Consider the following 19,726-nt stretch of genomic DNA (forward strand, 5'->3'; position numbering starts at 1 on the left):
GATGGTTTAAGTGGTTAAAAATCTGAAATTGACATGAATCCAAAATATACTGAGGAATCGTGAGGATAGTGCTGTCAAACAATGAAACTATATGGAATCTCTGAAAAGGTTGTGGGGGTCCCTGCTTCATCTCTCTCTCTCAACTAAGGGGTCCTTGGCCTGAAAACATTGAAGACCCCTGGCTTAGTGATTCCATTTCATAAACTAGAAAGGCAGTTCCTGCTGGAACTGTTTGGGCTCCCTGAAAACACGCACAAAGTATATTATATACAGTAGAAAATGTACACATCCCTCCTCAGAAGGACTTCCGATTCAGCTCAAGCCCATGCCAAGCAGTAATATAAATGGTAAGACAGAATTAATTTCCCAGAGGAATCCAGTGGGAAACTGTTTTGTTTCCTCCAAAATTCTCATTTGTATAAACATTTGAGAAAAATACAATAATAACTGTGTAAAGCTAAACAAGTTGAAGTTTGAACGAAATTTCTAGCTCAAAGAACGTGGAAGTAGTAGGATGCCAAAAAAGTGGAATAAATATAAAACATATACTGGCGTACAGACAATTACACGCCACACTAAATTTGTGATTTGTGTTTAGCAACAAAACGTTCTCTCTGTTGTCCTTGTCTTTGAGTAATGAAATCAATTCTCCAAATAAGCGCCCTCTGATATACTGTAGCAGTAGACTACAATATTGTCAGAAACCATGTATCTCCATATTTCAGCCTTAACTGGTTGTAAGGGGGCTTCCTGCAGCTATAATAACTAGTAAGACGCCTCAGGGCAATTCTTGGCCATCTGGCTAGTGATGTATATCGGACCAGTTACCCATATATATGGAGACCCCTGCATGATAGTCAACAATGTGATGTCAGAACATGCCCATATATGGGTCTAACCAAATATGGGCATTCCCAGATATGCCCTTAATATTGATGACATCGGGCAGGGATCTCCATATATGGGCATAAAACGGACAAGGATGTAATTAATTTGCAAGTGTGACTTGTGATGACATCAGCGATCTCCATATATGGGCATAAAAGGGACATCAAGCCAGAGCGTGATGCAAGTGTGACTCGTGATGACATCAGCGATCTCCATATATTGGCATAAAAGAGACATCAAGCCAGAGCGTGATGTCAGAGCGGCAAACCCATTTTGTTAAGAGTGGTTCCCCTGACATCACAGTGACATCAGAGCATGATGTCCAAGCGACAAACCACAGTGTCAGGCGTGACGTACAGAGATACGTGGACAAGATGTGTTGGTTTTCATAGTATACTTGTGACCGTAGGTTGCAATAATTACCTACCGTATTTTTTTCCTATTGTCCATGTCCTAGAGGAGAAAAATCTCCTCTTGAGCCTTGAGCCCTGGGCTTTGAGAGACCTCAAATGCTTGCTCATAGCAGGTTTTCTGCCTGACAGTGACAGTATAATCATCCAGTTTTCTCCACAAAAATAATGCATTTTCACATGCGCAGGCCGACAACACTCGCACACACAAGATACCAAATCCCCACTATCTACAATGTCAACCTGTGTCTCTGCAAGCAATCCATCCAGTGGACTACTGGCCGCTCTCTTCATTTACCCTCGCCTGTCTCCAGTCCTCCTTTTGATTTGGTAATCAGACGGCTCTGCCGAAGCCACAAACCAGCCCCCCCCCTCCCCTCTCTCTCCCCCGTTGTCTGCACACAGTGTTGACGTGACTCTTATACATATGAGAACAGCTTATCGTTGTGAATGCAGCTCAGCTTTCTAGAGGTTGACCTTTTTCCATGGATTAATAGGCTTTATGCCGGCAGCATTTATAAACAATTTCTTCGTTTCCACATTGTGGTAGTGAGCATCACTCTGCATGTTAATGCAGAGCCCCTCCCTGTCTCCGTGGCTTTTCGCCTAGTTTAGAGCCCCTCCTTGTCTCAGTGGCTTCTCACCTAGTTTTAGGTGGCCGTTTTCGGTGGAAAACACCAACCGTGATTTATATAAAAGCTCATTTTGGAGTGGCTCACAATCTCTCTTTTTTTCTTCTTTTTATTTTCCATCATGTTTTATCAGGGCTTTTTATTTAAGATTTCCACTTTCCCCACTCACTGTTCATTTGCTTCTCTATTTTTTTTTTTTAAATTGTTTATCCTTAGAAAATCTTTTTGTCTCTCTCCCTTTCCTATTCCCCCTTTTCTCCTTTAGTCTCTCTTGTCATGCATTTCCCTCCCTTCTGAACCCCCCCCTTCTCTCTCTCTCTCTCTCTCTCTCTCTCTCTCTCTCTCTCTCTCTCTCTCTCTCTCTCTGTACTTGTCTCTTTATTGTGGTAAGCGGACTGATTATGTGAGTCTGTGCAATTCTGGCCCTCTCTCTGTCTGTGGCCAAGGTCAATTATTGCCTTCTCCATTCAGGGTATGGCCAATCAGGGGCCCGGGAGCGGAGCACCGTGCAGGGGATTGACAGGAAAGAATATCAACTAATTTGGTGCCTCAAAAATGATTTGATTTGCCAGCGGAGGGAAGGTGTGCCACCACGCACGCTCTTCACTTTCTCGCTCTCCTCCTCAATGTCAATGTTCTTTTCTAGGTTGGAGTTTGACAACATTCTATAAACAGCAATCCGAAAGTCATATAAAAACCTCTGCTTGTAGATTCATTATGCTTTGTGTGGACCATTTAATTATAAAATAATCCTGTCATATCTCGTCAATGGTAGTGAATGATCAATCACTCAATTGTATTCCACTTTGGATCAATGGCACTAACATACTGTAGTATACTTTAAGTGCTCATTTATTGGTATCACTTTTGAATCATTAAAATATTATCGTCAAAAAAGTGTTTTGCCAATTGGAGGCCTGCTTGCAATACCCTGCCAGTAGGTTGAGAAACATTGCTCTGTCTAGATGATGGAGCTTGAACAGTTTTGATGCAAGATCTGGCACCAAACACGAGAGAAGGCAAACACTCTCCAGTAGAGTAAAACAGTTGATATGTTTCAGTGTCGGTATTGTTTTGTGTAAGTGGATGCATCGGGGAAGCCCAGACCTTCTTTACATTAAACTGCTATCCTGAAGCCCCACTTTGTTACCATGGAAACCCAGAGGAAAGGTACGTGCCGTGGTCTGGGTACTCAGAAGAGGGAGGGGGAAAAGAAAGAACATTTGAAGAAAGAAGAGAGGAGAGGACTTGTCAAGTGACCAGAATATACCAGTGTTTTCATACATTAGAAGTTGTGAAAACTACAGGTCAAAGAAAGAACTGCAATTTTTTTAGGATGGGAATGGCAGAGGAACTTGTGAAGAAACGTAACAGTGGCAGTAAATAGAAAATGAGGATCAACACAGGGTGGCATATTTTAGTGTAGTGTCAATTTCCAGGCTGTTGGGCTGTGGTGAACCATACTGTAATGATTGCTTGGGCTTCTGGTAGGTTATGTGATTTCTTAGGCTCTGGGATTTTTGGGGAAGCAGGAAGGTTGTTGTGATCAGTAGTGATTCTGGTCCCATCGTAGCTAAAGTGGTGCAGCCAAAGACATCTGTTCTAGTTTGTGTTGTTGGTTGGGGATCACCCCAGTGCAAGCCTGAAAACAATGGGCCTCTGCCCAGCTATTATGGTACCGGCATCTTTCTCATGCAGTACAACGTTGTGTTTAGTGGGAACACCTCACTATTTATTGCTCCTTTAGGGAGACATCTCTCATCTTGCCTGCTTCTCTCCCACCCTCTCGAGATAAGCCTTCTCTTATATAACTGGCTGGGTATCTGTAAGTAGGGGCTGCATGATACAGTATGTAATAGCCTGTTCCTTCACTCTGCCTGTCCTGCTAGATGGAAGACAAGCCTTCCGTTCTGACAACCTGGACATGATAAGCAGCTCTTTGATGAACTGCTGTGTGCTGCTGACACATGATAAATTCTAATGTGTCTCGCAAAATGAATCATGATGGGCTAGAGCCCGGCATAGTCCAGAGGGAGTGTTTATTTATTTGATATTAAACACGCTGAAGCTTTAATCATTTAAGGATGCTTTTATGGTGTTTGCCTACGATGTCTCTGCCTATATGGATTATTGTGCTCAGTCTCTATCTGTTATGTTTCGAAGATTAATAGTCCCAGTCCTAATTTGTACATTACAGCATTCTCTACTGCAGTAGCCTTAAAGGACCAGTGTGTGGGGAGAAAAAGCTTGAAATGAAATATTGACTGTTAAAGGCTTGTTATTGTGCATGGTATCATGCACTGGAAATAGCCGATCTGCAAGCTTATGATGCATCACAGTGTGACATCTTGTGAGCTTGTAGATTGTGCAACTGTAAATCTGACTTTGAGATTGTTAATGTTATTTGTTAACAAAATATATATATAATTATATTATTAATAATATACAAATGTCATGACATGTTGCCTTTGTATATAAATACTGTATTAGGGGTCGACTGATATGGGATTTATTTTCATGTTCGATTTCGATATCGATAAGTTGTGATCAAAGAGGCCGATAACCGATATTATGAACCGATATGCATTTTAAAAAAATAAATAAAAAATCCCCCAATTTGAAATAGTGGTTAAGTGGTTAATTTATATATTTTTCCCATCCTAAATGTTCTAGAGGCTCACATCTAGTCGCCACATACTAGAATATAGGCTATACTAATATTTGTCATTATTTAACACGTTTATTATTACTATTATTAATGTTATTTTTTTTAGCAGCTGGTGACATTGGCAAAGATCTATCTATATATATCATCTATAATCTATCTATCTATTTATCATCATATCTATCTATTTGCTACTGGGTAATGCAATGGGTGTTGTACCGATTCATGGATTGGTGCTGTTTGTGTAATATGTCTTCTAAATTCAGCGTTGAAAACTTGTTCCGCAGCAGGAAATAGGTGAAAATCAGTAACCAAGATGCAAAAAATAAATAAATAAATATTGTTTTTTTCCCCCATTTTTTTCCCGATATCGACATTTTGCGATATTAACACTTTGCCGTCCGAAATAGAATGGTTGTTGGTAGATTAGCCGTGAAATTTCTATTATTATATTATGATCTGAACCGCATTCATTTTACCAGACATCCAGCGCTATATCACGTGGTCTTCATCCCCCATTACCATTCCGCGATCCCCCGTTGTTTTACTCACCCCAGTTCCCAGTGAAATTCTCAATCTGCATTGGCTTAGAGTGGGAGATTCGGCTGACGCATCATGTCCCCGTGCGTTTCGCGTGCGCGATCCGTTCACGTAAATTTTCCCCTCAAATAATCCACGTGTGACTCAAGAGTAGAACTGAAAAGTATCGCTAGCATAGCCACCAGCACGGCTGCAGTAGAAGCACTCGTGTACAGACAGTAACCGAATGGGGGAAGGTGCCTTGGAGAAGGAAAGGGCCATGACATCACTTCTGCTTCATGTCAGACCAGCCATGAGCTATCAATGCACGAGTGGTGACTAGGGAAGGTTAGACGATCGCCGATTTTCGGATGAAAATCATTTATTTCGGTAAATACGGGAAAGTACGGGAAAAGACGATTGGCTGCCCCTCCCCCCCTAGGAAGTCCGATATAGTACGGTTTTAATATTAAGGGGCTCCCCGTGGCTTGGAAAGGGTTAATAAATGTTATGAATATCGACTTCGATTATCGCCTGTTTTCGATAATCGGTCGATCCCTATACTGTATATACATATTATTGTGTGGGTTGGTCCTTGAGGATGCTGTGGTCCAATAATCAAAAAGGTTGAGAACCACTGGTTCTAAGTGCTCTTTACTTCCATGCAACAACATGTTACTTGTCATGCCCATTGCCTATGTTTTTTACTGTGCTGCTATACTGTTAACAAACACGTTAATATTAATAAAGTAAAAGAGACATACTGTTGGGAGAAAAATACTGAGGCACTCCGTTTTCAGGTGATAAAAATATAATTATGTACTGCAGTGCTGAGCAAGGCAACAGAACTAACACGTTTTAACTCTTTGGGTCTTCAACAGGGTCTGCTCAGGGCCTTCTGTTTAGAAACGTTAATAAAGTATTCAATCAATCAATCAATGGGAATACACAGTAGAAACAAGCAGATCTAGCAAACTTGACATGACATGAAAGAGGCTCCCCCTCTCCCCGTATGTGTGTGGGGATGGCTGATGGCTAAGTCCAATTTGTTTGATTCAGGCCAGCTATCAACAGCTCCTCCATATTTTGTTTTAGATTTTGTACGTGTTCACATTTTCTCTGTGGTAATCTTTCACATGGGCCTGTTATAGCGACACCAGAAGGCCGATTTTAGCACAAAAAATATTTGTTCAAACATCATGCAAATCTGTACACAGTATCTCTATTATAGTCATGTGATCAAGATGGATCCGTTAGATTTATCATATTCCATCCTGATTGGCCAAGATTGACATCTAAAGTTTGCAGGTGTGGTCAGTTTTGAACAAAATGCTGCAAATCATAAACATAGCGTCTGTTTAACGTTTTCACGCACATTTGCACTACGTTGAGGAACAAATGCCACCCTCAAGTGATCAAGACGGATCCGTCCGATTTTTGATTGGCAAATTCCGAACATTGCTGGCCCACAATAACCTACCTGACCTGGCAGAGAACTGCGCTCCGAGGAGCACCTTTTTTAGTCAAATTATTGAACTTGAATGACTTAATCAAATTGGCTAAACATCAATGCATGGTTGGATTTAATTGGACAGACACTTTTTCCTAAATCTGTCTTTTCACGGCTGTCTACCCTTTTCAAATCAATCCACGCTTTAAAATGCAATAAAATGCAACAACACATTTTTCTCTGCAAGTTCATTTTCATACCATACTGAAATGAATGGAATCCAAAGGCTGCCTTGAAAATCAGAAGCTGGGGTATGTTTTAGAAAATGGTAAGCAGTAAGTTAATATAGTAATATATATTGTGAGTCAGAGTGAATGGACTCCAGTAAACATGCCATACCTGTATGGTCGTTTAATATACAGTGCACACGCACGCACGCACGCACGCACACACTGTTGTGCGTAGGTACTGTATATACTGTATTGTTCCTGTACCATCACTTTATGTACAGTATACAGTATAGTCACTGCCTTTTGTTAAAGCGGCTGCATTGACAGTATTGACTACTTGTCGATGTAATAATCACAACAAGTCTTGCCGTGCTTTTTGATGCACGGCCACCTCGAAATGGAGTCATGTGCTCACATCCTGAATGAATGCCTGCCACTCAGGACTGGTTGGCGTCTTCAATCAAGGACAAAGAGGAGCTCTCAGAAATGCAGCTGGCTGCCTCACACAATCATTACGGTCATCCAGAGTGTCTCTTAGTTCCTTTCTGCTTGACACTGCTGTGCAGTATACTGGCTGGTGGTGGTTAAACCTTGACAGGAGTAATTTAACTCAGGGCTAATAACAGCTATTATGTTGTGGTGTGCTGTGTGTTCCAAAGTGAGTGCTTAGTACATAAATAACCCCAAGCGATGTTTGATTTAGTGGCATCGCCTCAGGGAGACCACCACATTACACCAACACACATCCAGATCAAATCTGTGAGAGAATGAGAGTGGAATTGTATCGGGTTTAAATACTACAAATTGAATTATTTAACGCACCATAACAAATTACAGATAAAATAAATACTCAAATGTTTTTTGATTCCCTGCCTTAGTCTTTAGAGCGGCCATAGCTGAATGGTTAGTGAGCCCAACCTGCCTAGGACTCTGCAGATCCCGGAGGTCGGTACGATTCCAGCTCTCAGCAATGTGACCCTCTAACGGTTAGAGGGATACATTGCTAAGCTTGTCCAATGTGTCCCTGGGCGTTAGAGTTCTCAAATTCTGCCCGAACCCGATCATACTCGGACCCGCCCGACATTTAGGGTAGGGTAGGGCCTAAAATGTATGCTAATTAGTCGGGCCGGGTAGGGCCTCGGCTCAATGAAAAAAGAAAAAATATATATATTTTTTTATTATTTTATTACTATTACTCTGACAGTTCTCAAATTCTTTCCAAACCCGACCATAAGCGACCTGGGCCGGGAAGGGCCTAAAATGTATTCTAACTAGTCGGGCCGGGTAGGACCTCGGGCGTACAACAAACTTGCCAAGATGTAGGCCAGATGTAGGCACGCTTCAGAGCCCGGACATTTTTCGGGGGGCCCGGACAAAGCCAGATGTTGGAGCTTAGCTCCTTCCAGGAGCACCGCTCAAAAATACGTTGGTAATACTAATGGCGAAGTGTTCAGCTCACAGTGAATTTTTCCACAACAGATGTGCTTTAGACCTTCCCAGTGTGATGAGCCTGCTTTGATTAATACTCCCCCAATGAATGCTTTTATTTTTAGCCAAGCAAGGCAGACAACGTGGAAACACATTTTATTACCCTCTAGGTCGGAGATGAATGGTGAACAGTGAAGAGAGATGTGGTGCTTCAGCATTCATTTGTCATTGAACAATTGAGGTGTAGAAGAAGGGGAAGTCACTGGATTCATTATATCATCATTCACATCAAGTATTTATAGGCAGTCACAGTAAAATTATCGCTGCGCGGAGGTAGCTGCTGACAGATTAGAATTATTATTTCTTTCTGCCATTTTTGTTGATCAAACAACCTCTCCAAGGTCTGTGAAAACATCTGATGACCGCAAAAGAGGATCTTCATAGCTAAGGTCATCTATCTAACAGGAATGTCTTGTTGGCCTTCAGGGAAAAAGCTAATTCTTACAGTATTGAGACATTGAGGTCAGAGCCGAACAGTATTCTGTGCTGGGAACACAAGCTAATTGACCAAACCAGTGCTCTTACAGCTCATGTCGAGGTTAAGGCCAAGGAGAGACTGAGCATTGCATTTCATCTGAGCGGCTTATTATGCCAGATTTGAATAAGGTATGATTATAGCGCGTAAGATCGTCTACTGCAGACCTATAGCCCAAGGCAATTAATCACATGTCATTTTCAAGACAGGTGGAGTTATGGAGTCCAGTTTACCTGGCGATCCACGTTTCCTTGCTTGCCACCTCATTAATCTGTACACTGCAAGCATGAAAGTTGTGGGGCATTTGTCTCTGCAACCTCCACATAAAATAATCTAAGACAAACTGTCTCTTTGTTTGTACTATACCATTGTTTGTTTGCTTACCTTTTTGTTGTGAATTCCTCTCGTCTGTGAGGCACCGTTCTTATGATATTCTTTTTTTCCCCCTCTCATGTCTTGTGTCATTACAGGAACTCTTTACGGCGGAATGCAAGTTCAAAGAGTCTGTGTTTGAGAACTACTATGTGATCTACTCGTCCATGTTATACAGACAACAGGAGTCGGGTAGAGCTTGGTTCCTAGGGCTCAACAAAGAGGGCCAAGCTATGAAGGGGAATCGTGTGAAGAAAACAAAACCAGCTGCTCACTTCCTGCCCAAGCCATTAGAAGGTAAACAGAAGGCAGCATTCAGTAGAGTAGAGCGATTGCAATTTATGGCTCTTTGAAGTGAGCCAGAGCCATGGCTCTGGCTCACTTAAAAGAGCCGTTCAAAAGACTGGCTCATTTGGCTCTTTTGGCTCATTGCATATTTATATATTTTCGTTGAAACATGAATCCACAAGGTGGCATGGTCTGGCACTACATTCCTTTGCTGACAGTTGAGATCACAATTTTGTATTTACCCTTTTTATAGCACATGTATTTGTAAATTAAGCTACCTTGACTAATGTTATTCATGCAACACCTTAAAAAAACAAGCAGGCAACAATGAACTCGCTCCTCCCTAGCGGCTTATATAGCCAGGATTTACCAACTGGCTAGGCCTGGCACAATGTGAGCTTGTAAATCAGCTATTTTAAAATAGCAAACATTTAAATATTTACAGGGACATAATACAGTCATGTGTCATGGAAGTGGACTTCCCAAGCAAATTGGAGACGTTTTAATTATAAAAATCGCTTAATAATTGTCTAAGCTATGATCAAATCAAACTGTAGTGTCTTAATTTGCTTCCTAGATAGCTGCACATTGCCGTGCCGCACCGCGCATCGCGGCGCCAACGGCGCCGCACCGCGTTGCGAGCCAATTCAGCCAAATGAACGGCTCCCTACTCCGCGAACCGGATCCCATCGTTCACTTCAAAGAGCCGTTCAAAAGATTTGATTCGTTCGCGAACGTCGCATCTCTACAGTAGAGTATTGTAATTCCAATATGTGTGGGCTCTGTATCTTTTCAGAAGGGCCAGCGAGACACAGATGAAGAGCTTTCCAAATTATGACTAGGGCTCCCAATCAAAGACATGGGGCTCTAGTTTTCTAGTCCATTCCTTATCCCTTATCCCTGAACTCTTTTGCCATTTTTACTATTTCAAATAGCTAATCTACAAGCTCACAACGTGTCGATGTAGATTGTATTTTACCATTTTTTAAATATAGTAAAGGCATGGACGAAAATATCTCAAAATGAGTAATGGCACAGCACTGTTTGGGATGTAATTTGTATTTATCTTTAGGGGGCATTCAATATCCATTTGGATCCATTTTTACTTTCTTATTTTCTTTAAATGAACACTGAGAATTGTACTGTGAGCCTCCTGGTAGCTGAGGAAGTCTGTTTCTGTGTCATCATGATGAAATGTTGATACTTCACAATGTGTTAGATGTCCTGTCACTCACTTCCCATGTCTGATTCTAGTCCATTATTTAAACATGGAGTCATGCTGCAGTGTGCTGTCCTGATGGTGATGTACAGTAGCCATGGCTTCATGACGATGAAGTGCTAGATAATGAGGTTGTTTGGGGCTGTTTTTCCCCAAAAGACTTGTTGTATTTAGATTGAAGAAAGAGGCAGGAAAACAAGCTGGGATGCTGGCAACCACCGGGGGTGGGGTAGGGCAGAGGCTATACTGTATATATCTTTGACAATTTTTATTTAGAATAATTCTTTAAGACAGCAGATGATTTTTTTGATATTATACCGTTTAGACTGATGATCCTGGGTTTCGTTTGTTTTATATTACTTTACTGACAGTCTGTGAACAAATCTCTCTTCCAGTTGCCATGTACAGAGAGCCATCGTTGCACGACGTTGGAGAGACGGTGCCCAAAACAGCCGTGCCCCCAAGTAAAAGCACAAGTGTGCCAGCAATGAACGGAGGCAAGCCGGTCAGCAAGCCAGACCCCAAGCCCCCCACATAGCCACACCTCACCTGTGTGCTGAGCGTGGGGTGTGCGGGTGTGCAGAGGGCTGGGGGGGGGGGGAGGGAAGGGGGACACGGGGACGAGGATGGGGGAAACGTGATGGAGTCAGGGCTCCCCACCGACCCCACCCCACCCACCCGCCCATAAGACTTCCAAACCCTCTCTCTTCTATGGATCCAAGCGAACCTTCCATACGTTGCCCTCCTCGACGTCCTCCTCCTCCCTCTTTCCGGCTATTTCATCGTATGTGCGGATGGATTCAGAGGGAACCCGCCCTCACCCCACACTCCTACCCGACCACCCCCACCCCACCAGAGTGTCGCCAGCACACAGGGGGGGGGGGGGCTGGGGGGCTAGCGGAGAAGAACTCTGATAATGGGAATGCCTGGCCCGACATGGAATGCCTTTAGAATCTTCTCTGTAAAACTGTGAGAATCCGTGAGAACGGTGTGTTTTCACAAGCCACGCGTGGCACCTTTGCTTGCTGATGGTTTTCATCCGAGAACACCTCCCAACCCACCTCACCCAGTCCCACCTCCTTAACGATGGCCCTGTTGCAGCAGAGGCTGTGTAATTTCAGATCTATTTTCTATACCACAGTGCACCAGCTATGTTCTGGGGTAGAGACTGTACAGATAAAGTAAATAACTTGGACTGTCATCCTCTATTTTTTACCGGTATGATCCCGTCTCGTTCTCTTTCTAATCTCTAGTCGTCACACACTTTCCTCTTTGTCGAGTAACTTAGTCGAGACAAAACAAAACAAAAAATAAATGCATTTTGTGGGGGCGGCGTGTGATTTTCTAAGGCACACATTCACGCCAGTGTGGTACGAGACGCATACACACACATACTACATGTAAAGAACTGATATTGTTCTTGCCCACTGTAAAATACACACTCGCACACATGCACACACACACACACACACACACACACACACACACACACACACACACACACACACACACACACACACAGTGTAAAGACACTTACACTGTGTGTGGAGAGGAGAAAATCTGAGTCTACAATGTGTCTAAGACCAAAAGTGTTGTTTTTTTATGGCTACATAAAAACACATGCTGGCAGATAGCTCCTGCAATCATAGCTGATGAAGTGCTAATTACCTCCACTGCAATCAGTGTGAGGAACCCTCCACACACACACACACACACGCGCACACACGCACGCACACACACACGCGCGCGCGCACACATGCACACATGCAGACACACACACACACACACATGTGCATGTGTGCGTGCGTTGGGAGAGCGCTGTAAGGAGTGGTGTATACATATCACTATCTTAGATCCCACCAGCGGTTCAGTCCGCCTCCTCTGGTAAATAGCAAGCTGAAATCTATTTTTCTTGAATCTTATTTCGGAGCATTATGGGCTCTAGGAATCTCTCTAGGCCTTGTAGGCCTCGTCCTGTCCTTCACTCGCGGACTTCTCGGAACTAGGAAGCGAGGCTTGTGGCTTTGACTCAGATGGTCTATAACTGCAGCACTGGCAGCCATTTTGTGGCCGCATCTACACAGCAAAATTCCCAGTGTTAACTTAACTCCGAGTGTGCAAATATAACCAAATAATGGATAGAATTGTATGGGAGGAACACGTCAGTCCGACGTCTCATTAGTATACTGCGACTACGTGGCTAAGGTTAGGGTTAGAGATAGGGTCAGTAATGTGGGAGAGTCGGACGAACGCAGTTACAAATGGGTTAGGGTCCAAATGGAGTTATATACATGTTTAAAGGAGTAGTTCACCCCAAAAAGTACTTATTTTCTATCAATTACACCCCCATGAAGCCTTGAATGAATGATGTTTTTTTTTGTTATGTCGCATTCCTAATGATTTGAGAGACCGGTGGAAAGATGCTAATGTCTCGGGTCTCCTACACTGGTAACTACACTGGTCATCAAATTATTGGCAAAAATGACAAAAGTGACAAAAATAAAAATAAATCTCCATGAATTCAAGGCTTCATGCGTTGTGTAATTTATAGAAAAAAAAAAAAATAAATAAAAAAAAATAATAAAAAAAAAAAAAAAAAAAAAAAAAAAAAATATATATATATATATATATATATATATATATATATATATATATTAGTTGAACTACTCCTTTAAATTAATACTGAGGATCTTGTGTACTTCAATCCAGAGAGCGACATGGTCGAATACCAGTAGGCGCCATACTGGCTGCATCCCCATTTTGTTCAGCAAACTAAAGCATGGGCAAGGTTAGTATTGTGTTCTCTCTTCTTGCAGCAGTTATACAAGAGATGGCTTATATTGTAACATTTTCACTGTATAAAACTTAGGGAAAATGACTATTAAAAAAAGTAACTTTTTAACTGACTAGATATTATGAGAGGATTAGTTTCCTAGCTCAGCATGCAGAGTCCGGCATCAATCATCTTGGCCTCTCGTGTGCCTGTCTGGACCTTGATTCCTCCCCGGCATGCAAACACACGTTCCCAGTCCCCACTGGGCCCCAAGGTGCCTCACTCACTCAACACATCTGGTAGACGACACGCAGGGGCGTCACACCAAATTCTGGGCCCTGGGTACAAGGATTCACTGCGGGCCCCCCATGAATGTTAACTATTGAAAAATAGCAGATCTACAAGCTCGCAGCGCGGCACTCGGTGCCGCGCTGCGAGCTTGTAGATCTGCTATTTTTGAAAAATCTTGAAAATGTGTGCCAAGAAACCTATGTTTCCATGTCAGTGATGCTCAAACTTTTTCATGTGAAGGACCCCCCATCTCAAAATATTTAGTTCCAGGGACCCCCAGAAGCAAAATTTGAGACTGACAAATGTTCACTTAAAAAAATATATATATTCAAAGATTTGCGCACATTTTCACGACTTTTCAAAAATAGCAGATCTACAAGCTCGCAGCGCGGCACTCGGTGCCGCGCTGTGAGCTTGTATATCTGCTATTTTTCGATAGCTAAAGTTACCAGGGCCCCTCCACCTTCTTGGGCCCTGGTAACTCAGTCCCACTTTCCTACCCCTTGTGACGCCCCTGACGACACGTAGCATTATCCAGTCACCGTACATGTGCAGCATGCTATTCCCTCTAACAAATGATGTGTACCAGGGACGTGCTGGCCATTGGGAAAAGCGGGACAACTCCCGAACGGGCCGGTTCATTCCTCCGTTGCGAGGCGTTGTGTGCTTGTAGATCGGCCGTTTTCACTAGTTTAAATCATTTTAAAAATGATAAATACAAAACAAACGGTTTTGGACATACAAGGTTTCGACCCGACAACGACGAAATATAACTCATGTAATTGGCCCACTGGCTTGTCACTTGGTCACAAATCTTTGATCAGCAGCAGCGCTATAGAAAGAGATCTCTCTCTATAGCACGCAATGAGGGCCTCTCCAACTCTTTTTCCCGGGCAGAATCAGGGGACCAGCATGTCCCTGCCTCTAACAAATGATGTGTACCATGCCCTGCATTGTTTTCATTGACTTCACGGATCGTCCCCTTGGCTGAGTGGAAGTGGTGCTCGCCCGCTTGCAGCCAGTCGTTTACATTATGTATCTTAGCTAGCTATCCCGCTAATGGTAGCGAGCCTAATGTGCAGTGCACGTCGTTGTCAAGTACTATGTGCAATTTCAAAACCGGTGATAACCTTTTACATCCACCACAGCTTGCCAACTTGGATGGCGTGTTTTTGTATCAGTGCAACTTTGCCACAGGCTGCTTGGCATGTGCGCACGCTCGCCGAGTGGCTCGCCCGGGCGTGCCTCACGAGCCTCAAAGCCAGCACACCTGCCTTGTTGTCAAGTGATGTAAAAATAAAAACACTGCACTGGCCACTGGGTTTCATCATTTGTTAGAGCGAGGGTCTTCAACGGGGGGTCCGGGACCCCTAGGGGGTCCTCAGAGTTACTACAGGGGGTCCTCCAAATCTTTGTGTGATAGAAATGTTTTTTATAGTGTCTACAGTATATTCTGAGAACTTTAGCCAAAAATAGCCGATCTACAAGCTTGTAGATCGGCTATTTTTGGCAAAGAGGTTTGGTGTAGAGGGGAAAAAGGGCTGAACAGAGTGAAAGGTCAAGTTTATTAAGTATTGACCGTTCAAGTGCTTAATTATCTGAAAAATTCAAATTGACATGAATCCAAAATACATGATTGTGCTGTCAAACGATATGGAAAACTATATTGGAATCTTATGAAAAGATTGTGGGGGTCCCTACTTCATCTCTTTCTCAACTAAGGGGTCCTTGGCCTGAAAACTTTGAAGACCCCTGTGTTAGAGGGAATGACATTCTTGCTCACCAAACACACCAATCCACTCACAATGAAATAACCAAAGTATTTTTTTTTGCATTCCCAGAAGAAACTGGTTATTAACGAAAAAGTAACTGATCCACTTTCTGATTTGATTCACCCAAGCTTTCACTGTGATAGCGTCTGTTCCACAAAAAAGGGAATAAGCAACTCTACTTAGACCTTTTTTTTTATAATCTCAGAAATCTTTTGACTGATGTCACTTTTGAGAGGCTAGAGATATCTTGAACCATCCACGTGCATGTATTGATATTGTTACAAGGGGCAAAGTGTGGGGATAGTACTTTACTGATATATATATATTCATTAACCACTTAACCACTTAAACCCTAGCTGATCTACAAGCTTGTAGATCTGTTATTTTTGGGACGTTGCTCCCAGAATAGGCATGCTGTGGTTCATGTGGTTAACGAGTTGTGTAGTTTGAAAGCTGAATGAGCATGTTGTAGGCTGTGGCACACTCATATATAACTCTAACCTTTCTGTTTTTGATTCTCTTCATGACTGTTAGGAATTTATCAAAGTTCTATTGGATTCTATCAACAGATTTATAACATTTATCTTGTATCGATTTTTGGTAGTTAAGACTTTAGAATAGGTAAACAGACGGATGCCACTGTTTGCTCCTAAAAATGGCAACTAGATATTAAGCAACTGATTTGGTTAATATAAGAAAAAATATTTTTTAGTTTATTTGGGGTTATGAGTGGCCATTTCTTATTACAGGATGTTGAAGCACATTAAGTTACACTTTAAATAGTTGTATGTACAATGCTGTTAATGCTGTAATGTAATGCTGTGCTCTACACACAGTAGGCTGAGTACCACTAGTTGTGTTTTGGGGCCGGTGTCAGTCGTCCCCTCCTCACAAGCAGTCATTTCCAACACATTAACGAACTCTACATGCTGGGCTGGCTACTGCGGTCCTGCAGTCCAGTTGACTGGCTCCTCCAAGGCCGACTTTATTTTTGTAAATGACAGGTGTGTAAATGTACATCACTGTTTTTGATCTCCGTAGCCACCTGTTTTGTTTGTCAGTCCGTTCCTATCAGTTCTCTCGTATACGGGTCGTGCGTGATGTCGTCTTCTGATCCTGACAGTCGTCTATTTTGTTTACCAACCCCTCTCGCTCTTCAGATTGGTTGAAAGGAGAACTGTTAGTAGATTTATAGCTCCTTTCGTTACCTGTACTTCTTCTGTTTTCAACCTCTTATTTCATATGTTGTCCCATCTGTTGCATGGGGAGAGGATGGCATTGATGAACTGCATGTAGTAGGCTATGTCTATCAAGAACTGTTGGTATGTACCGCTAAATTTTACATACATATATGCAACGAGTTTGTCTGCACTGTACAGTTTGTGTTTGTTGTATACACATATACAACATATTGAATAAAATATTTATATAAAGGTGTACTGTAACGTCAGTAACATACTTAATGCAATATAGTGTGCAGTATATTATTGCACCTGTCATTTTGATGGGACAAATAAACATGGAGGGGTTGGCTATACTAAAAAGCATGAAAAAAGGCCAAAGTAGAATTACATTTTCTTTGTGAATTTCTTATCAGTCCTCTGTTCAAGTGGTGATGGAGCACTTGTGTCATTGCAGTTCTTATCGTCTGATGCACTGCAAAGCCATGGGTGTTAATTGAAATCCTGGACTAAGGTAATGGAACCAAGGGGTTCCATTACAGGTCGCTTTGGTTCCATTTTTAACTCTGGGAGAGTACAAATGGAACCAAATGGACCCGTAAGGGTCCAGCTGGTTCCATTTGTACCCTCAGAGTTAAATTAACCCAGATTTGACTGTGTACCACCGCTTTCAAGTGACATGGACGTCCAGCATGACACAACTGAACTATGTATGTCTTTGTCTTTTCTTTTTTTCTACCACATACAATTTAACCTTATCACTAGTTTGACTTGATTGGGAAATGCCCTCATGTACTACCAACTGTACAGTATGGGTTTCCATGCAGATTGTTGTGGGTGGGCTGTTTTACAGAGTTGGAGAAGAATAGGCACTATTAAAATGATTTATTTTCAAAAAAATATATATAGATATATACCATTGCAAGTATGCCCATTGGATTTATGTCATGTTATAACGGATTTATAACCATGTATGATTAAGGTCTTCGCATTGTTTTCCATGCAAAATGTTTGTGTCATGCGGCACATTTAATGTTTTATTATTAAAAACGAATAAAAACCTCAAACGAAACTCCTGACTTGAGTTGCAGAGTGAACATCGAGTCCAGTTTGTGAAAACGCACCATTATACGCACAAACGACCCGAGTACCAATACATTATTCCCCACACAAAACCACACAGACCCTTTTCCTTTCCAGGAAAAAAACAAAAACAAAACAAAACATTAATCATAAAACGTTCTCATCTCCTCCCACGACTGAATTCTGTTTGTGCACCTGCATTCTATTATGCGTATAGCTTTATGGAATATGTAAGCTTTTACATAAACAATTTTCATACATATTGCTATTGGAAACACAAAAGGTTACATTATAATGTGTTCTAAAGACAGAGAGAGAGTGAAACAAACAATTACCCCCACACACACTTCTATAAGTATCTTTCTTTCTTGCATACAAAACACAGTTTTAATAAAGATCATTTGTAGCCAGTACAAAGGATTTCAGGAATGAATGCTGTTAATACAAATGATTCAGATAAATTGTAATGAAAGAGTTACATCCTATGTTTTGGTCTTGGCCTCTCGCTCGCTCGCTCCCTCCTCCCTGTGGGGTTCAGGCTGTACGTGTTTCTGCAGCCCTTCGACGGTGGCCTCCTGGTGGCTCCTGGCGGCCAGGTCTTCCGTGTCCACCACAGTGGCCTGCCTTAGTACTCCGCTCCCACCCATATCTCGCAGGCGTTCCCCGTCCAGCCATCCCAACACTCACAGTTGCCGCAATTGCACACCCCGTTGCCTGGGAAGGAGAGGTGAGAAGGGCAACCGTAAATTGAGAGAACGGCTCCATCATGCTCAGGGTTGTCACACCAAATTATGGGCCCTGGGTACAAGGATTCACTGCGGGCCCCCCATGAATGTTAACTATTGAAAAATAGCAGATATACAAGCTCACAGCGAGCTTGTAGATCTGCTATTTTTGAAAAATCGTGAAAATGTGTGCCAAGAAACCTATGTTTCCATGTCAGTGATGCTCAAACTTTTTCATGTGAAGGACCCCCCATCTCAAAATATTTAGTTCCAGGGACCCCCCAGAAGCAGAATTTGAGTTACAAATGTTCACTTAAAAAATACATATATTCAAAGATTTGCGCACATTTTCACGACTTTTCAAAAATAGCAGATCTACAAGCTCGCAGCGCGGCACTCGGTGCCGCGCTGTGAGCTTGTATATCTGCTATTTTTCAATAGCTAAGGTTACTAGGGCCCCTCCACCTTGGGCCCTGGTAACTCAGTCCCACTTTCCTACCCCTTGTGACGCCCCTGATCATGCTTGACCTTTTATAACACAGTTCCTGTTTTCACACGCTGCTTCCCTGGCAGCAGCTTTGTGATGGAGGAGGGGCACTTTTAGAATACTCTGTGCTTTTATAGGAACGCTAGCTAGGCTTTCAGGATAGTTTGGGCTGTCACTTGCCCACTCAACAGCAGTGGCAACTCCTAATGTAAGAACGGCTCAAATAATATATAATGTACTAAAAGTTTATAATGCAGCTCATAACGTAATTAAATCCTGAGCGCATAAAAGAATAATAAAAGATATAATAAAATCCACTATTTTGAACATCAACATCTAAATCCTAACCAGACTAGTAAGTAGTTGTCACACGTTTCTGTGGCGCACTGGCACTGGAGATAAGGAAACCTGACTGGTGTATTGAGTTCCACATACAGCCTCCATCTGGAACCGCTCAGGACCATCCGCTGAAGAAGGCCGTCCCTTTTTTTCAAGCTATTTGGCAGGTGATTGGATGGGACCGTCTGTCTATCCCAGTCTGGGCGCGCTAACTCCAAGTTAACCACTCATATTGACGTGTCTGCATGACATATAGTAGCTGCCCCGGCAGTTAAGTAAACATTAAACGCGAGCCTCTTGTTTCAAATGCACTTCCCGTCGTGGTCCCCCGATGGGGATTGAGGGGCGGCGTGGGGGCCCCACCTCAAGTCTGTATCTGGCTCTAATCTACTGAAGAGTGTGTACATTAAAAACTGATTAAGTGATTTCATAGTTCGCT

At 42.5% G+C, this 19,726-nt stretch overlaps 2 protein-coding genes across 3 annotated transcripts in view; one reads left to right on the forward strand and one right to left on the reverse strand.

Annotated features, from left to right (window-relative positions):
- Positions 1–11,174, forward strand: part of fgf14 (fibroblast growth factor 14) — a gene marked incomplete at both ends in the record, with an annotated part of 199,963 nt that extends 188,789 nt beyond the window's left edge. For both annotated transcript variants that reach the window (XM_080753745.1, XM_080753744.1), the window contains 2 exons: positions 9,228–9,426; positions 11,032–11,174. In XM_080753745.1, coding sequence (XP_080609871.1) covers positions 9,228–9,426; positions 11,032–11,174 — 342 coding nt within the window. The remainder of the gene's footprint in view (positions 1–9,227; positions 9,427–11,031) is intronic.
- Positions 11,175–18,361: 7,187 nt separating this feature from the next.
- The window catches only part of itgbl1 (integrin, beta-like 1), a gene marked incomplete at both ends in the record, with an annotated part of 77,564 nt that continues 76,199 nt past the window's right edge, over positions 18,362–19,726 (reverse strand). The window contains one exon of the mRNA XM_080753743.1: positions 18,362–18,450. Coding sequence (XP_080609869.1) covers positions 18,362–18,450 — 89 coding nt within the window. The remainder of the gene's footprint in view (positions 18,451–19,726) is intronic.

Source organism: Nannobrachium achirus, assembly GCF_963921795.1.
Source record: "Nannobrachium achirus genome assembly, chromosome: 22".
Taxonomy (NCBI): Eukaryota; Metazoa; Chordata; class Actinopteri; order Myctophiformes; family Myctophidae; genus Nannobrachium; species Nannobrachium achirus.